The following is a 20,795-nucleotide window of genomic DNA, read 5'->3' as shown; positions in this document are numbered from 1 at the left end:
TCGTGGAGGGATTTTCTTCCATTGCTGCCCCACTTACCACCTTGACAAAGAAGAAATCCAAGTTTGAATGGACGGATACTTGTGAGAAGAGTTTCCAGGAGCTCAAGGACAGACTCACTTTAGCCCCGGTGCTTACTCTGCCTAAGAGTGGCGAGAATTACACTGTCTATTGTGATGCATCTAGGGTCGGTTTGGGATGTGTTCTTATGCAGGCTGGTAAGGTGATAGCTTATGCTTCCAGACAGCTCAAGGTTCATGAAAAGAATTATCCCACTCATGACTTGGAGTTGGCAGCTGTGGTGTTTGCGTTGAAGTTATGAAGGCATTATCTGTATGGAGTACACGTGGATGTGTTCACGGATCATAAGAGTCTCCAGTACGTGTTCACGCAGAGGGAGCTGAATCTACGGCAACGCAGATGGTTGGAGCTGCTGAAGGATTATGACATGAATGTGCACTATCATCCAGGTAAGGCTAATGTTGTGGCTGATGCTTTGAGCAGGATGAGCATGGGAAGTACAACCCACGTCGAGGATGAGAAGAAGGAGCTAGTGAAAGAGGTACACAGACTGGCCAGGCTGGGTGTACGGTTGGTTGACTCTACCAGTGGAGGTGTTTCAGTTCACCCTAGTTCCGAATCATCCCTGATAGTGGAAGTCAAAAAGGGTCAGCATCTCGATCCTGTGTTGATGGAGATGAAGGACTCAGTGTTGTTAAAAATGAATGAGTCTTTTGCTTTGGGAGATGATGGCATACTTAGATACCAGAACCGGTTGTGCGTACCAGATGTAGATGATTTACGGACCAAGATTGTTACAGAGGCCCATGGTTCCAGATATTCCATACATCCAGGTTCCACAAAAATGTATCATGATCTTAAGCAGATTTATTGGTGGGATGGCATGAAGAAGGATATTGCAGACTATGTGGCTAAGTGTCCTAATTGTCAGCAGGTTAAGGCAGAGCATCTTAAGCCTGGTAGTCTGACTCAGATTATTGAGGTTCCGACTTGGAAATGGGAGGCCATTAATATGGACTTCGTAGTTGGTCTTCCGAGGACTAGGAGGCAGCATGACTCTATATGGGTTATTGTGGACAGACTGACTAAGTCTGCCCACTTTATCCCTGTGAAGTCCACTTACAGGGCCGAGGATTACGCGAGACTCTACATTGATGAGATTGTGAGATGGCATGGGATTCCTTTGTCTATTATTTCAGATAGAGGAGCTCAGTTTACTTCGCATTTTTGGAGATCTTTCCAGAAAAGCTTAGGCACGCAGGTGAAACTTAGCACTGCCTTTCATCCTCAGACAGATGGGCAGGCAGAGCGCACTATTCAGACATTGGAGGACATGTTGAGAGCGTGTGTGATTGACTTTAGAGGTAATTGGGATGACCATCTACCTTTGATAGAGTTCTCGTATAATAATAGCAACCACTCCAGCATTGGGATGGCACCATTTGAGGCATTGTATGGTAGGAGGTGTAGATCTCCAGTTGGGTGGTTCGAGGTTGGAGAGTCATCTATTTTGGGTCCAGAGATCATTCATGAGGCCTTGGAGAAAGTTAGAATGATTAGAGACAGGTTGGCTACCGCTTACAGCCGACAAAAGTCATATGCAGACAACAGAAAGCGACCCTTAGTATTTAACGTTGGTGACCAAGTTTACTTGAAGATATCGCCTATGAAAGGGGTGATGCGATTTGGTAGAAAAGGGAAGCTTAGTCCGAGGTATGTGGGGCCATATGAGATCCTACAGCGCGTGGGTGAGGTGGCCTATGAGTTAGCATTGCCTGCGGAACTAGCTTCTGTTCATCCAGTCTTTCATGTCTCTATGTTGAAGAAGTGCCTAGGTGATCCAGCATCAATCCTACCTGTAGAAGGTTTGGGGGTTGGTGAAGACTTGTCCTATGAGGAAATACCTGTTGAAATCTTAGACAGACAGGTCAAGCGGCTGAGGAACAAGGAGATTGCCACAGTGAAGGTATTGTGGAGAAACCATCTTGTTGAGGGTGCTACGTGGGAGGATGAGGCCGACATGAGATCCCGATATCCACATCTTTTCAACTCTTGAGGTTAGGCTTCCTACTCGTAAGACTATAGTTCCTTATCTCTTCGTATTTGTTGCTATTGGCTGATTGTATATAGCAGTTAAGTTATGATCTCATTGGCATTATGAGGTGAAATGGTAGTGTCATTCGGGGACGAATGTTCCTAAGGGGGGGATAATGTAACGATTCAAAAAAAAGAGAGAATTATGTAAATAAGAATAAATAGGTATTTAAGGGCATAATTGTCCTTTCACGTTTTAAATGAATAAATAAGTAAATAAATAAATCAGATTTGTATTTACTTATTTATTCATTTAAAACGTGAAAGGACAATTATGCCCTTAAATACCTATTTATTCTTATTTACATAATTCTCTCTTTTTTTTGAATCGTTACAATAATGCCCACGTACCCCCTCAACCTATGCCCGAAATCTCAAAGACACACTTATACTATACTAAGGTCCCCTTCAACCTGTGCTCGAAATCTCAGAGACACACTTATACTATACTAAGGTCCTATTACCCCTGAACTTATTTTATTAATAATTTTTTACCCCTTTTCGACCTACGTGGCACTATCTTGTGGGTCCAACGATGGTTGACTTTTTTTTAAACTAGTGCCACGTAGGCTAAAAAGAGGTAGAAAATTACTTATAAAATAAGTTCAGGGGGTAATAGGACCTTAGTATAGTATAAGTGTGTCTCTGGAATTTCGGGCATAGGTTGAGGGGGTACTTGTGCATTATCCCTTTAAAATATTTGAAAACTACAAAAAATTATTAATCATATTTTAGATTGACTATTTAATTTTTCTTTTATTTTGTTAGTAAGAATATTACATCACCTGATATTTTTCATATATGTTAACAATGAAACTCGAACCCTGGTTCAACAACACTAAAAGAAACTTAAGCAACCAATCTAAGAGTCATTAGGCCAATTAGATTATTCATCGAAAGTTCTATCTTAATTTTATACAACTGCCTCTTAATTTCTAAATAGATATATATATTTCGTAATAAAGTTAATGGGTGCTCGAGCATTCAGCAGACTTCATGTGAGTCCGCCCCTGATGCACACAATTGTTTTTATAATATGTTTGTCGGCCATGTTCATTTTGATCCATTACAGACCAGGACAAGTATCACAAAGTACTCAGTATATAAGTATCACGTTATGTGAAAAAGCTCAATGATAGTATACTATCAAATAAACAAAAAAAAAACCATTCATATGAAGAATTGTCGAGTTTAAATTTTGTGTAATGAGTGTGTATAAAGTTTTTACATGAGAAAGTTACAATTTTGTACAATAAAATGTAATTCTCATATAATTACATAAAAAAAAATAAAGTAATTAATAATTTACCATAGTCAACAAAATTAAAATAATAATATACTTCCTCCATCTCATACTATATGAATTAGTCTGACTAGATATTTATGATCTAAATAAGTTGATAGATATTTTAAATAAAGTAAGTCTCTTCATCTCTACTAGTTTAGTTCAAACTAAATTCTGAAAGGGTTTTTTGGTGTTATAAGTTATAGGCCATCTAAAATTTTAATACTATTTAATAATTCTAATCAAATGTAAAAATAATTTTTACATTTTATCCCATTACCATTAGATACTACTTTCCAACTGCTGGCCAAGTCTTAATGGTGTCCATTTCCACCTACACTTTACAAAGTCCAAAGATGGATCTTGAATTTATTGTGTTGTAGACTTTGTAGTCTACCTCAAATACCACAAAGTCCATTCGCATTTTCACTTCTTACAGTTGCAGCTGATCTTTCTTCTTCCTCTTCTCACTTCTCATCAATTCCAAAAACATGGCTGCTCTATACAATTCTTCACTTTTCTCTTTAGTCTTTCTTCTCTTGATTGCCACCGCCATCGCAGAGATCCGATCCACCCAGATCCGATCCGGTTCTCGTTCTACCATCCCTTTTGACGAATTTGGGTACACCCATTTCGGCCGTCTCAATCTCACTGTCACCGATATCTCATTCTCCAACCCCAAATCCGGACCCGAACCCGTTCTATCCGAATTGGGTTTCTTCCTCGTCACCCGTGAAGCTTGGCAGCATGTTCTTGAGCAACTTCAAGATGGTGATATCCGGTGTACTCTCCATTCAGATCTCGTCAAAAGGGTTTTCACTTTTGATCAATTGCAACCCTCTGCGCGTCAATTCACAACTTCGTTTAGTGTATCTGATGCGAATCAATTCACTCTTGTTTTTGCCAATTGCATGCCTAATTTGGTGGTTTCGATGAATGTTCACTCGGTTATGTACAATTTTAACCCGAAAAGTGGGCAGCTTGATTTTCTGTCGGCAGGCAAGACTGCTCTTCCAGCGATTTACTATTTGTTTTTCGTAGTTTATGTGTTGATGGGGGCTTTTTGGGTTTTTGCTCTTTACAAGAAAAGATTATCTGTTTATGGAATTCATTTCTTTATGCTTGCTGTTGTGATCTTGAAAGCATTGAATTTGCTGTGTGAGGCTGAGGATAAATCGTATATTAAGAAAACTGGTACTGCTCATGGGTGGGATGTTTTGTTCTATATATTTAGCTTCTTGAAGGGTATTACTTTGTTCACTCTGATAGTTTTGATTGGAACTGGTTGGTCATTTCTGAAGCCCTACTTGCAAGATAAAGAGAAGAAGGTTTTGATGATTGTTATTCCTTTGCAAGTTGTGGCCAATCTTGCACAGGTTGTGATTGATGAAACTGGACCTTTTGGTGAAAATTCATACACATGGAAGCAGGTTTTCTTGCTTGTTGATATTGTGTGTTGTTGTGCTGTATTGTTTCCGATTGTGTGGTCGATTAAGAACTTGCGAGAGGCAGCTAAGACTGATGGCAAAGCTGCAGTGAATTTGATGAAGTTGACATTATTCAGGCAGTACTACGTTATCGTGATATGTTACATTTACTTCACAAGAGTTGTGGTTTATGCTCTGGAGACCATCACCTCTTATCGGTATCAGTGGACTAGTGTGGTGGCTGCTGAAGCTGCAACACTTGCCTTCTATGCCTTCACGGGGTATAACTTCAGGCCTAAGGCACACAATCCATATTTTGCGATTGATGACGAGGAGGAAGAAGCTGCTTCTGAGGCACTCAAGCTTGAAGATGAATTTGAATTATAGATATCATTTTTCACTCTATGCAGATACGTTTGAAGAGGCGCAATTGAAAATACTCAATCTCAGAGAAGGCTCTATAGTAACATTTTTTAAATCACTGCCTAGTTTGTTTGTTCATTAGTGTGTATATTCAATCTAATAGATATCTGGTATGCTTTTATTACAATGTTGAACTATTCTGTTATGAATTGAACTCTGGTTTTCGAATATCAAGTCATAAAAATGTTATTAGCTTTGTTGTTAATCTTGACACCAGCTTCATATGGTGGCATCACTTGGGATTACTCTTTTGTTTTGTATCATTTTGAACCGACTGCTCTGCAGTATATAGTTACACATGTTTAGCTAAGTAAAGAGTATGCAATATATGGTGTGCTCCTAGATGGTGCGTCTGTTGCATTTGGATTTACTCGAGGACCAATAGATTGATGATAGCTAACTAAAAGCCGGTTATGGTGTGTGTGGAAATGGCCAATGAGTTGGCTATGGATGTCCTATTGGTTGACACCAGCAGACTGTATGAGTTCTTCATAACGTCTTTCACATTTCTCAACGGTCTCACTTGTCTATGGAAGGTACTACTATAATTTACATCAAAAGTCAACTATAAGTTGGAGTGGGGGTTAGGCATACCAAACCTGTGTGAGGTAGTGTAGGTGGATATAAGTGGCACTATTGTAGTGATGGCTCATGGTTCTTAGCTTATGGAAATTGTACATTGTTATCGCCACATTAATAGTACTGATGGGATTATTGCTCCTCTCCATTTTTCCCAAAGACGAGAGGCATGTGGCGTACATAGATTAAGGGTGTGTTTGGTACGAAAGGAAATCGTTTTCATGGAAAATATTTTTTTTTAAAAGCATATTTTTTACCTATTTTTTTATATTTGATTGGAGAGTAGAAAATATTATTTTCGTTGTTGATTTATAAATGAAAAATAATTTTGAACAAAAAAGGAAGCTTAGTGTATTTTCGATTAGGCTAAGTAGGTCGCATACGGAGGAAGATGACTGACTAGTTGAAACGTAAAGATTGTCTTTACTACCAGTACGATTTAATTGGACAAGTAGCTGTCAAAATTAAAACTTTTCACTAGCAAGTGTCAATTAAGCTTTTTCTGAATAATGTATGGACTGGAGTTGTCCCTTGAGCAACCAAAATGAATCAGTCCAAGCCCATTGAAACTTTATAAGGCCCATTTGGTTAATGTACCATATAGTTCAGAATGTCTAATACTTTATTTGGTTACTAAATTACGTTCCACCATCATAATACATGTATAAGTTATTCAGGGATCTATATATTATTCAAATGTGAAATATATTGTGTACAAGTCAAAAGTGTGCATGGAAAACGTAAAGTTGCGAGTAGATCAATGTGCAAGCTTGAGAATCTGCAATATATTGTACACATTTAACATAATACTATTTCACAAGTTGTATTCCAATAATTAAGAAGAGCAACTTTCCTGGTGCCAACTAAATGTTGCAAAATTGTGCTAATCTTGAACATGATCCAATGGTGTAGTCGGGCAGTTAAGTCTGTTGTCTTCCATTAACCAATAATTGTATGGGTATCTTACAAAAAAATTCTAACTAGTTTAGGAGCTAATTACTTAGATATATACAAGTTTGCAATATTACAAATCTTATCGGATTTTTATGAGTTTAGATTAGTTTAGATACATGTATCTCGATATGCATGGGTCATAATTAAGGTGCAATTTGTTATAGATACTCTCCATTTAAGTCGATTTGAATTTATCTATGATACATTAGCAAATCCGCTGGCACCTTCCTCCCATCTCGTTCGTGTATATACATGTATCTAGTATGATTCGCATGTATCTGGAAACATACACAAATCTCAATCGTCTACCTCATGATCTCATTCGGCTCTCTCCCTATTTCGATCTATCTAGTAGCAAATGTGTGTCTGACTTGAAATTTGAGGTGAAATTATCAATTAGTTAGATTAAATGTTGTTATTATTTTTAACTAAAACGAGAATTAGTAAATATGATAGATATATTTGTCTAATTAGATAGTTTCTCCTAATTTCATACGATAGTTTCTCCTAATTTCATACTATCTAACTTTAGTGACTCACTATCATCGCCATGTCAATTCAAGGTGTGGAGCTTGTTCGGCTGAAATCAAAAAAAAATCATAGAAATTTTAAATCCAGTAACTTGAAAGGACTAATTTAAAATCTGAATTCATAAGTTTTGAATTCTGACTCCGTCTTGGATCAATTCCCATAACTTCTCAAGGTTCTCTTTCTTCTTTCCTTGAAAATAATTTTGAAATTGGGAATCTCATGTCAATTTAGAGTGTTCCCTTGAGGGAGGTAGCTTTATGGGAATGGGAAAAGTAAATCAAATTAGAGTACCCCCATGTTAAACTATTGACTAATGATATACATTGTCTCCCTCTTCCCATCCACACACAAGTTATCATGTTAATATCACAACACAAAAGATCCCTAGCTCCCCATCCCCCAACAAAATCAAGAGTAATAATACATGTTGAATTATTGTCACCTTTTTTTTAGGTACATTATTGTTATATATACCCTAGTTAGGTGCAAAAGAGATCCGAACAATCTTCAAATTGTACTCTTGTTCAATCATTAGTCATATCGGTATGCTTTATTTGATCACTATATAAACATTGCCAAAAAAAAAGATCTAACTATGGAATCAGCTTATTATATGTTAAACCGTTAGTTTTCGTTTTATCGTTAGGGTATGGTTGGTCAAAATTTTGAGAAACAAACTCCTTATCTTAAAATTGAGAGAAAAGAAAACAGTAAAATAAGTTGTACAAGTGACATTTTACATTAATTAATGTTGAAAATGATGTTACAACTAAGCACTCATGTATATTTGTTAAAACATTGTTGAAACTAATTGTTATATTAAGAAACAGATGAGTTTAATTAAAATTAGGGTTGAGCAACAACTTTATTATTTATATTTGTAAAATAGAAATTATAAGATACAAAATATCTCAGGAGAATAAGAACCAAGGAAGTTGAGAGTTTTGTTTGGGTAGAGTTTTTTGAGAATTATAAATAAATTAATAAAATGTTTCGAAAAACTTTTAAAAAATTATTATTATTAATCTTTTCGTTTAAAAAAATAGTTTAGTTTGACTTGGAACGGATTTAAGAAAAGAATCAAATGTACCAAAATGTCCTTTATTTTTGTGGTCTGAAACATGTTAAGTAGAAATTTAAAACTAAAGTGTTGCTAAAAATGAAAGAAGTCATTCTTTTTTAAACGGAGAAAATATTTCATGTCGTCACTTAATGTATTATATCGAAGAATCAAGTTTTTCAATCCGTTAAAATAAAAATAAAGTGTTTTTTTTTTGTAATTAACACACAAAAAATTACCGTAAAAAACACTTTATTTTAGTCTAGTGACTACAAACCATGATCTACTTGACTACTTCATAGGATTCTCCTCATATCTTTCATGAAAAGTTAAATAATTTTAAATTACAATTTTTTTATAATTGGTTTTCATATTTATTTCAACTTCCACACATGACTTCTCCTAATTTTAAAGCCGTTTTTTTTTTCGTGCAATTATGCTAATGTTTCAATGTTAATTGAGTTCCATTTCTTAATCCCCACGTGTTTATGTCAAAGTTAAATTAATTTTTTTAAAGAATGTCTTTTCGCATTTTGGAACCTAGTTTCTTAATCCAGTGTATTACGTAGCACAACAATATCTACATTGGCTTATATAATTTATATTGAGTAGTTACTAAATACATAAATAAATTTTACTCCTCTTGCCCCAATTTACAAGTTTCAAAATAGAGTTTAACTACTATCTGTCACGACCCAAAATCACGAGTCGTGATGGCACCTATATTCCCAACCAGTAGGTAAGCCAACCAACATATTTTAACAAACTTAACTAACAAGAAGTGAAATGACAACAATTTCCAAATCTCCAACACTGAGTTCTTATAAGTACGAATGCGGAAAACTGAAAAAAATACTACCCAAGAAATGGTGTCATGAGTACAAGAGCTTCTAAAATACGATGCAAGTCTGAAACTAAAAGGCAAATCTAACATAAGGGATATCCTGTCTGAATACTGAATAACAGAATAAGTAAAAGATAGAGGGAGGTGTGGGCCACGGAACAGCCAAGCAGCTCACCACAACTCCAAGAACTTCAAGCCGGACTCAATTTGCTCCACGAGATGTGCTCCTACTCGGAATCGAATCTGCACCACAAAGAGTGCAACAAGCGTAGTATGAGTACGAAACCACGTGTACCCAGTATGTCTCATTGACCGACAACGAAGAAGTAGTGACGGGAGTTATATAGAAAATAAATTCTTAGATTGTACAAGTATATATATATCTATATATTACACTTACTATTTAAGTTTCATCAATAAAGAAATCAACGTTTTATATTTTTCAAACACCAAACGAAACATATAGTCATCAAGAATGAATGATGGGATGAAATGCAATGCAATATGATGCCATGTAATGATATGTCTCAGAATACCCAGTACTCACTCAACCGTATATACATGATACTCCTCGGAAATACATCGAGAGTTCATGACCCATGGGGGACTCGCGAGGTCCATATACCGACACGGACGATCTCCACGTGTCTGTGCGGACGATCTCAACGCACTATCATAATATCAAACAATTTTCGCACGGACGATCTCCACGTGCCCAAATTACAATCTTAACATCTCACCATCCCCAGCACGGACGATCTCCACGTGCCCAACTTATACTCAGTCTCATCTCTATGCATGTGCACAATATTGTTTCAATAGAGGGAATGATGATGCATCTCAATCAATCAATATGAATATAATACATAACCACCTCAATTATCTCAACTATACGGGTGAAACAAATAAAACACAATCACACAAGGAATTTAGGTCAATAATATATCAGCTAATGCCCATATGCTTTGGCATTCTCAAATTTCAGTCCACATTCTATAACAGTACTTTTCCTTTTTATAACACCGGTACTCGTACCAATGCCCGTCACACCATTGATACGAGACCACCATCTTTCCCCCTTACCCCTTGTCTATTTTCATTTTTTTAATCTTTAATTAGGAAAACGTCCTTCAACAAGTCTAAAAGTCTTAACATACCTCAAGTGTCGAGCTCGTGTCACGAATCCTCAAGATAGTTCCTTTCCTTTTTGTTAAGTTTTGGAATGTTCACGATCTACCAATGATGCAATATTCACAAGTAAGCGAGTTTGTGGACATTCAAATTATTATAGGTATATCACAGATCCTAAACTCACTCATATCTCTAATCAAACGTCAAATCTTGGTATAATTTATATGCCAATTCGTCAAATTTCAAGCCAAGAACTTAACCTTAACCTCTCCAAATGGACTAAAATTCAATGTTAAATCATATAAAATAACACCTAATAATTAATTATCTATCTCAAAAAAAATAGAAATTTTCTTTTATCTGAATAATTGGATGGGAAATCTTCCTTGCGTGACTCTTCGTTAAGAGGTTGATATGCAAGTATTTTGAATCAAGCCCACCTTATCCTCCATTAGAGAAACATGTTTTGGCTGTTGTCATTTTACTTGCTAAAGTTCCTACTTCATAATACATAACAGTTTCAAGTACCTCTTCTGTAGACCAATTTCTAAATACTATTTCTTCATGTTGAACATTCATGAGCTTCTGATGGTAAACAGTCACATTTATTGAAGATGGATGGTAAAATATAGTTATTCAATATTCAGGAGCTTTCAAGCTCAAACTGATGGTAAACCATACATTTCACAATGTAATCCATTTAGGAGTCTTCTCTGGTTATAGCTAATGGTTATTTGTGCACTGTCATGTTCTCTAGTAAAAATTGTTAAGATATGTAATTGTTTGAATATAGTACCTTCCTCTACAAAGATGCTTCCAGAAGATTATGTTGAGCGGGTAAAAGAAATTCATGAATCTGGTGGTTACCAATCTAGGGGGTATGGTATTCAATGTCACTCACACTTGTCAAGGTTTTGACGTTTCTATATTCAATATTTAACAGTTCTTCTTGCTTAGATATGGGTATGATTGGAAAAGAGAGGAAGCAAACAAGAATCTTTTGCGGACACACACTACTGCTGTTTCGTCAAGAATGTTGTATGCATTAGCGCAGGTCCAAATGATTCACCCATCATTCTTATGCAACAGTTAATTATACGGGAGGGAATTTGCAGATCAAATTCCCAGATTTTCACAATACGTCTAGCGATTAGGATTTTATTAGACTATCACCTAATAACCATACTAACGTCCCTAGAGATCCCAATCCGTGATAATAAATGAATTCTCAACTCACTATACACTACATCTTACCCATGAAAAAAAAACACCCTTAATAAACAACCTAAGAATATACTAATAACAACACTCTAATGCCCTCTGACAACCTATTTTAATATGCAGAACTGAGAAAGAATGAAAATTTCTTGCGTTTACCTGAGCAATTCTTATTGTTTTTCCTCTCGTTCGTCGCTTACAGTAAGTTTCTGCCTCCACCCCCTTTATTTTCTGAACAAGAGTTTGTTAACTGTGAAACCCCACTAATCTATTATCTATATTACTTATATTAAATAAAGTTTCATCAACTAGGTACTTGTAGTTATCAATAGTTAAAATATCCCCCTTTAATTTTCCAAAAGGAGTCAAACTAGTCCTAGTTCTCAAAACGACCTAGCAGGTCGTTACATCACCTACCACTTAAACAAATGTTCGTCCTCGAACGGGAAAAGAAAAGAACTAACCTGAACGCTCAAAAAGATGAGGATATTTACTCCTTATGTCTGACTCTGTCTCCCATGTAGCCTCCTCCACTGGACGGTGCTTCCACTGAACCTTTACTGAAGCAATCTCCTTGGACCTTAGCTTCCGAATTTGCCTATCCAAAATGGAGATCGGCTCTTCCTCAAAAGTCAAATTCTGATCAAGTAACACTGAATTCCATTGAATCACATGATCACCACCCTGATGATACTTCTTAAGCATAGAGATATGAAATATAGGATGAACACCTGACAAACCAGGTGGCAAAGCCAACTGATACGCCTCCTCACCAATACGCTCAACAATCTCGAAAGGACCAATATACCTTGGGCTCAACTTGCCCTTTTTCCCAAACCTCATCACACCCTTCATGGGTGAAACCTTCAATAAAACCCTCTCTCCAACCATAAACTCTAAATCACGAATCTTTCGATCTGCATAACTCTTTTTCCTACTCTGAGCCATGAGAAGTCTATCTTGGATCAACTTGACCTTGTCCAAGGACTCCCTCAACAAATCTGTCCCCCATGGTCTAACCTCAAATGCGTCAAACCAACCAATTGGAGATCGACATCTCCTACCATACAAAGCCTCAAATGGTGCCATCTCAATGCTCGAATGATAACTATTATTGTAAGCAAACTCCGCTAATGGCAAGAATTGATCCCACTGACCACCAAAGTCAATCACACATGCCCGCAATATGTCCTCAAGAACCTGAATAGTCCGCTCAGACTGACCATCAGTCTGAGGGTGAAAGGCTGTACTAAGATCCACCCGAGTGCCCAACTCTTTCTGCATAGACCGCCAGAAATGAGATGTAAATTGGGTACCACGATCTGAAATAATAGATATAGGAACCCCATGCAACCGAACTATCTCCCGAATATAAATCTTGGCTAACCTTTCTGAGTTATAGGTAGTCTGAACTGGTACAAAGTGTGCAGACTTAGTCAGTCGATCCACAATGACCCATATAGCATCAAACTTACCCAAGGTACGTGGCAACCCTACCACAAAGTCCATAGCAATTCGCTCCCACTTCCACTCAGGTATGGGCATCCTCTGAGTCATACCTCCAGGCTTTTGGTGTTCATACTTCACTTGCTGACAATTTAAACATCGAGATACAAAATCTACTATGTCCCTCTTCATACGGCACCACCAATAGTGTTGCTTCAAGTCACGATACATTTTAGTAGCCCCCGGATGAATGGAGTACCTCGAACTATGAGCCTCATCCATGATCAATCTAGTCAAATCACCTGTACGAGGAACACATATACGACCTTTAATCCTCAAGACTCCCTCACTATCAAGAATTGCAGCCTTGGCTTCTCCTTTTAAAACCTTGTCCCTAATCTTACATAAATCACCATCATCAAACTGTTGAGCCCGAATCTGCTCCAACAAGGATGACCTAGCCTCCATATAAGCCAACACCTTACCAGATTCTGAAATATCAAGTCTCACAAAGCTATTGGCCAGGGATTGGACATCCCTAGCTAAGGGACGCTCGCCAAATTGTAACATGGCTAGGCTACCCATACTCACCGCCTTCCGACTCAAGGCATCTGCTACAACATTTGCTTTGCCCGGGTGATAAAGAATAGTCATATCGTAGTCTTTGAGCAACTCCAACCATCTCCTCTGCCTCAAATTTAGATCCCTCTGATTGAATATATACTGGAGACTACGATGATCCGTGAACACCTCACAATGCACACCATAAAGATAATGCCTCCAAATCTTTAATGCAAACACAACAGATGCCAACTCTAAATCATGAATAGGGTAGTTCTTCTCATGAACCTTTAACTGCCTCGAAGCATAAGCTATCACCCTTCCCTTCTGCATCAACACACAACCAAGACCAATCCGAGAAGCATCACAATATACAACAAAACCCTCTCCCTCCACGGGTAGGGTCAAAATTGGAGCAGTAGTCAATAAAGTTTTGAGCTTTTGGAAACTAACCTCACATTCGTCAGACCACCGAAAAGTCACCTCCTTTTGTGTCAATCTAGTTAATGGAGATGCAATGGATGAGAAACCCTCAACAAACCGTCGATAATAACCTGCAAGGCCCAAGAAACTCCGAATCTCAGTAACTGAAGTAGGTCTGACCCAATCTCTAACCGCCTCAATCTTCTTTGGATCCATCATGATACCCTCCTTGGACACTACATGTCCCAAGAATGCTACCGAACTAAGCCAAAACTCACACTTTGAAAACTTTGCATAAAGCTTCTTCTCCTTTAGAATCCCAAGAACAATCCTCAAATGATGCTCGTGTTCCTCCTTACTGCGTGAGTATATCAATATATCATCTATGAAGACAATAACAAAGGAATCTAAATATGGTCTGAACACTCCATTCATCAAGTCCATAAAAGCTGCTGGGGCATTAGTCAATCCGAAAGACATCACCAAAAACTCGTAATGACCATAACGTGTTCAAAAAGCCGTCTTAGGGATATCCTCCGCCCTAACCTTCAGCTGATGATAGCCCGATCTCAAGTCAATTTTGGAGAAAACTGAAGCACCCTGTAATTGATCAAATAAATCATCAATACGAGGTATCGGATACTTATTTCTAATGGTTACCTTGTTCAACTGTCGATACTCAATACACATACGCATAGATCCATCCTTTTTCTTCACAAATAATACTGGAGCACCCCAAGGAGATACACTTGGTCTAATAAAACCTTTGCTCAACAAATCCTGCAATTGCTCCTTCAACTCTTTCAATTCAGCCGGTGCCATACGATAAGGAGGAATAGAAATAGGCCGAGTGCCTGGCTCCACATCGATACAAAAATCAATATCACGATCTGGTGGAAGACCTGGCAAATCGGTCGGGAATACCTCTGAAAATTCACTCACCACTGGAATAGACTCAAGCATAGGAGTCTCAATACTAGTATCTCGAATATGGGCCAAGTAAGCCAAACATCCTCTCTGTACCAACTGACGAGCCTTAAGGAATGATATCACACCCTTAGATGGATGACTAAGAGTACCTCTCCATTCTACTATAGGAATTCCAGGCATAGCTAAAGTGATGGTCTTGGCATGACAATTTAAAATTGCGTGGTAAGAAGATAACCAATCCATACCAAGAATCACATCAAAATCTATCATTTCTAAGACCTTTAGATCTGCATGAGTGTCATACCCCATCAAAGTAACAGTACATAAACGATACACTTGATCTACAACTACAGAATCCCCGACAGGAGTAGAAACACGTATCGGCAAATCAAGAGACTCACACAATATATCCAGACTAGGAGCAAAATATGTGGACACATAAGAATAAGTAGAGCCTGGATCAAATAATATAGTAGCTGGTCGATGACAAACCGGAATAATACCTGTGATAACAGCGTCTGAGGCTTCAGCCTCAGGCCTACCTGGAAAAGCATAACAGTGAGAACGACTTCCATCAGATTGTGGACCTCCACGACCACCACCTCGACCAGAAGGAGAACCACCTCTACCTGAATGAGAACCACCTCTACCATTCTGTGCACCACCCCTAGCTGGAGGTTGTGCAGCCCTGGAAGTCGAAACCTGAGAACCCTGATGTAAGCCACCACGTCTGGTCCTAGGGCAGTCTCTCACAAAGTGTCCCATATCGCCACACTCAAAGCAACCCCTACGAGACGCCGGCTGATGAGAGGAACCGGAATGTCCAGAATGCCCTCCACGAACTACAGTTCTAGAAGATGAACCCTGCGAAGTATGTACCGAGCTCGAAGAGTTATGCCCAGCGTAACCAGCCTCAGACGCTGGTATGGCAGCATGAATGGGTCTGCTAGATCGAGGGTGATAACCTCTGCCCGAGTAACCCCGACTCCTAGACGGAGCACCACCATAATCACCTGAATAACGAGTCCTCTTGCCCTCTCGCTGCTCAAATCCCTCACGTCGAATCATCTCCAACTCCTTAGCAGCATCTACCACCTTCTGGAATGGAACACCAAAAGCAGCAACCTGAGACACTCCTAGACGAATTGGAATAATCAGCCCATTAACAAACCTCCTCACTCTCTCAGCCTCTGTGGGAAGTATCATCGAAGCATGCCTAGCCAAGGCATGGAATTTACCCTCATACTCTGCAACTGACATACCATTTTGCTGCAAACCCTCAAACTCGGCCCTCTTGCGCTCCCTCTCACTGCGTGGAACAAATTTGGATAGAAATACCTGAGTAAACTCAGTCCAGGATAGTGGATGAGATCCGGCTGGCCTACTACTAACATAATCCCTCCACCACTGCTTAGCTGAGCCAGTCATCTGAAACGCTGTGTAGTCAACTCCATGAGACTCCACTAATCCAAGATTATGCAACCTCTCATGACAACTAACTATAAACTCATAAGCATCCTCAGCTAAGTCACCAGTATAAGTAGGAGGATTCATTAGTCTGAACCTCCCAAACATCTTTTGCTCATCAATAGTCATAGAAGGCCTGTTCACCAAATGTGATGTCATATCTGGAAACTCCATACTATCCAAACGAGGAGCTACAACGGCAGCTGGCTGAGTCCTGGGAGTCTGAGAATCTGGAGCAACTATCGGATCTAGAGTTTGACCTCCAACACGGGTCTGTGAGCCATCAGAAGTGACAGGCAAGGCTCCTGCCTGGGCCATCCCCTCTAGGATTCCTAACATACGAGCCAGGGTATCTTGAAGCACTGGGGGAACAATAGTACTGGTTGGAGCCTGAGCTGGCCCATCCCCCTCGACACGATCTTGCACATCCCCATGAAGAACATCTGCATCAGGAGGTACGGTCCTATCATGACCCTGGGTAGCTATTGGTACTTGACCATCCACAGGTGCTGCAACACGACCCCTACCCCGACCTCGAGCTCGTCCCCTACCTCTACCTCGGATAGGGTTCCTAGAAGCAGGCGCAGGATTAGGATCCTGACCACCACTTGTCGACGTACGATTCCTCACCATCTGAGAGAGAATGAGATATCAAGATTAGAATTTCTACAAGGTCAAGTATGCACGATAAGGAATAAAAGAACAGAATATTTCCTAAATGTCCTATAGCCTCTCGAAGATAGGTATGGACGTCTTCATACCGATCCGCAAGACTCTACTAGACATTGCTCTTGTACTCTTGAGACCGATGAACCTAGAGCTCTGATACCAAATTTGTCACGACCCAAAATCACGAGTCGTGATGGCACCTATATTCCCAACCAGTAGGTAAGCCAACCAACATATTTTAACAAACTTAACTAACAAGAAGTGAAATGACAACAATTTCCAAATCTCCAACACTGAGTTCTTATAAGTACGAATGCGGAAAACTGAAAAAAATACTACCCAAGAAATGGTGTCATGAGTACAAGAGCTTCTAAAATACGATGCAAGTCTGAAACTAAAAGGCAAATCTAACATAAGGGATATCCTGTCTGAATACTGAATAACAGAATAAGTAAAAGATAGAGGGAGGTGTGGGCCACGGAACAGCCAAGCAGCTCACCACAACTCCAAGAACTTCAAGCCGGACTCAATTTGCTCCACGAGATGTGCTCCTACTCGGAATCGAATCTGCACCACAAAGAGTGCAACAAGCGTAGTATGAGTACGAAACCACGTGTACCCAGTATGTCTCATTGACCGACAACGAAGAAGTAGTGACGGGAGTTATATAGAAAATAAATTCTTAGATTGTACAAGTATATATATATCTATATATTACACTTACTATTTAAGTTTCATCAATAAAGAAATCAACGTTTTATATTTTTCAAACACCAAACGAAACATATAGTCATCAAGAATGAATGATGGGATGAAATGCAATGCAATATGATGCCATGTAATGATATGTCTCAGAATACCCAGTACTCACTCAACCGTATATACATGATACTCCTCGGAAATACATCGAGAGTTCATGACCCATGGGGGACTCGCGAGGTCCATATACCGACACGGACGATCTCCACGTGTCTGTGCGGACGATCTCAACGCACTATCATAATATCAAACAATTTTCGCACGGACGATCTCCACGTGCCCAAATTACAATCTTAACATCTCACCATCCCCAGCACGGACGATCTCCACGTGCCCAACTTATACTCAGTCTCATCTCTATGCATGTGCACAATATTGTTTCAATAGAGGGAATGATGATGCATCTCAATCAATCAATATGAATATAATACATAACCACCTCAATTATCTCAACTATACGGGTGAAACAAATAAAACACAATCACACAAGGAATTTAGGTCAATAATATATCAGCTAATGCCCATATGCTTTGGCATTCTCAAATTTCAGTCCACATTCTATAACAGTACTTTTCCTTTTTATAACACCGGTACTCGTACCAATGCCCGTCACACCATTGATACGAGACCACCATCTTTCCCCCTTACCCCTTGTCTATTTTCATTTTTTTAATCTTTAATTAGGAAAACGTCCTTCAACAAGTCTAAAAGTCTTAACATACCTCAAGTGTCGAGCTCGTGTCACGAATCCTCAAGATAGTTCCTTTCCTTTTTGTTAAGTTTTGGAATGTTCACGATCTACCAATGATGCAATATTCACAAGTAAGCGAGTTTGTGGACATTCAAATTATTATAGGTATATCACAGATCCTAAACTCACTCATATCTCTAATCAAACGTCAAATCTTGGTATAATTTATATGCCAATTCGTCAAATTTCAAGCCAAGAACTTAACCTTAACCTCTCCAAATGGACTAAAATTCAATGTTAAATCATATAAAATAACACCTAATAATTAATTATCTATCTCAAAAAAAAATAGAAATTTTCTTTTATCTGAATAATTGGATGGGAAATCTTCCTTGCGTGACTCTTCGTTAAGAGGTTGATATGCAAGTATTTTGAATCAAGCCCACCTTATCCTCCATTAGAGAAACATGTTTTGGCTGTTGTCATTTTACTTGCTAAAGTTCCTACTTCATAATACATAACAGTTTCAAGTACCTCTTCTGTAGACCAATTTCTAAATACTATTTCTTCATGTTGAACATTCATGAGCTTCTGATGGTAAACAGTCACATTTATTGAAGATGGATGGTAAAATATAGTTATTCAATATTCAGGAGCTTTCAAGCTCAAACTGATGGTAAACCATACATTTCACAATGTAATCCATTTAGGAGTCTTCTCTGGTTATAGCTAATGGTTATTTGTGCACTGTCATGTTCTCTAGTAAAAATTGTTAAGATATGTAATTGTTTGAATATAGTACCTTCCTCTACAAAGATGCTTCCAGAAGATTATGTTGAGCGGGTAAAAGAAATTCATGAATCTGGTGGTTACCAATCTAGGGGGTATGGTATTCAATGTCACTCACACTTGTCAAGGTTTTGACGTTTCTATATTCAATATTTAACAGTTCTTCTTGCTTAGATATGGGTATGATTGGAAAAGAGAGGAAGCAAACAAGAATCTTTTGCGGACACACACTACTGCTGTTTCGTCAAGAATGTTGTATGCATTAGCGCAGGTCCAAATGATTCACCCATCATTCTTATGCAACAGTTAATTATACGGGAGGGAATTTGCAGATCAAATTCCCAGATTTTCACAATACGTCTAGCGATTAGGATTTTATTAGACTATCACCTAATAACCATACTAACGTCCCTAGAGATCCCAATCCGTGATAATAAATGAATTCTCAACTCACTATACACTACATCTTACCCATGAAAAAAAAACACCCTTAATAAACAACCTAAGAATATACTAATAACAACACTCTAATGCCCTCTGACAACCTATTTTAATATGCAGAACTGAGAAAGAATGAAAATTTCTTGCGTTTACCTGAGCAATTCTTATTGTTTTTCCTCTCGTTCGTCGCTTACAGTAAGTTTCTGCCTCCACCCCCTTTATTTTCTGAACAAGAGTTTGTTAACTGTGAAACCCCACTAATCTATTATCTATATTACTTATATTAAATAAAGTTTCATCAACTAGGTACTTGTAGTTATCAATAGTTAAAATATCCCCCTTTAATTTTCCAAAAGGAGTCAAACTAGTCCTAGTTCTCAAAACGACCTAGCAGGTCGTTACACTATCCATCGACGGTGGACAAAAAATTACACGGACATATTATTTTTGGAAATATTTAATTTTTTTAATTAATATATTTTAATATTATTAATATTAAAATAAAAATAATAACAGAATGTTATATGGTAACTTGAATTATAAATTAATTGTACAAATTTAATTAGGATTCTTATTTGTCTTACAAAAAATAAAAAATACATAATTTCTTGTGTTTTCTTATTGGAAAGCACTTCAATCCTTCAAAGAAAATCATTGCCAACATATTATTTTTTTTATAAGAACCGGTACTTGTTGCCATTGAAGCAATGCTAGCAAAATATTAATATGAAACTATTCCAGAAACATAAAGTGCAACAAAATCAACATATTCAAACTTATAAGAGTAAGCAAACAAAATCAAACACTATTAAATACGGCCCATAATTTAATCACAATTGCATGCTTGGTTACAAATTTTATTCTTTCGGTGAAAATTTTTTGTTGCTATACGTTGTTATTGCTGCTGCTATGTATCAGAGAGTGGAGTATCCTTGCTAACATATATGAAGGCATAAAAGAGTAACTAATTCACTATGAATAAAAACACAATCAACAAAAAAAACTAAAGCTAAAACTCTGAGTTATTGTATGTAAACTTAAAAGAAAAAAAAGT

The 20,795-nt window shown here is 38.0% G+C and overlaps 1 protein-coding gene across 1 annotated transcript; it reads left to right on the top strand.

Moving 5' to 3' along the window:
- The first annotated feature begins 3,250 nt into the window (after positions 1–3,250).
- Positions 3,251–5,453, top strand: LOC101247112 (protein CANDIDATE G-PROTEIN COUPLED RECEPTOR 7). The gene has a single exon (XM_004234965.3). It carries the CDS (start codon positions 3,890–3,892, stop codon positions 5,210–5,212), a length of 1,323 nt encoding a protein of 440 aa, XP_004235013.1. The 5' UTR covers positions 3,251–3,889; the 3' UTR covers positions 5,213–5,453.
- The last annotated feature ends 15,342 nt before the right edge of the window (positions 5,454–20,795 follow it).

Source organism: Solanum lycopersicum, chromosome 3 (genome assembly GCF_036512215.1).
Source record: "Solanum lycopersicum chromosome 3, SLM_r2.1".
NCBI lineage: Eukaryota > Viridiplantae > Streptophyta > Magnoliopsida > Solanales > Solanaceae > Solanum > Solanum lycopersicum.
The sequence above is the reverse complement of the archived record's forward strand: the minus strand, read 5'-3'. Positions and strand labels throughout refer to the sequence as shown.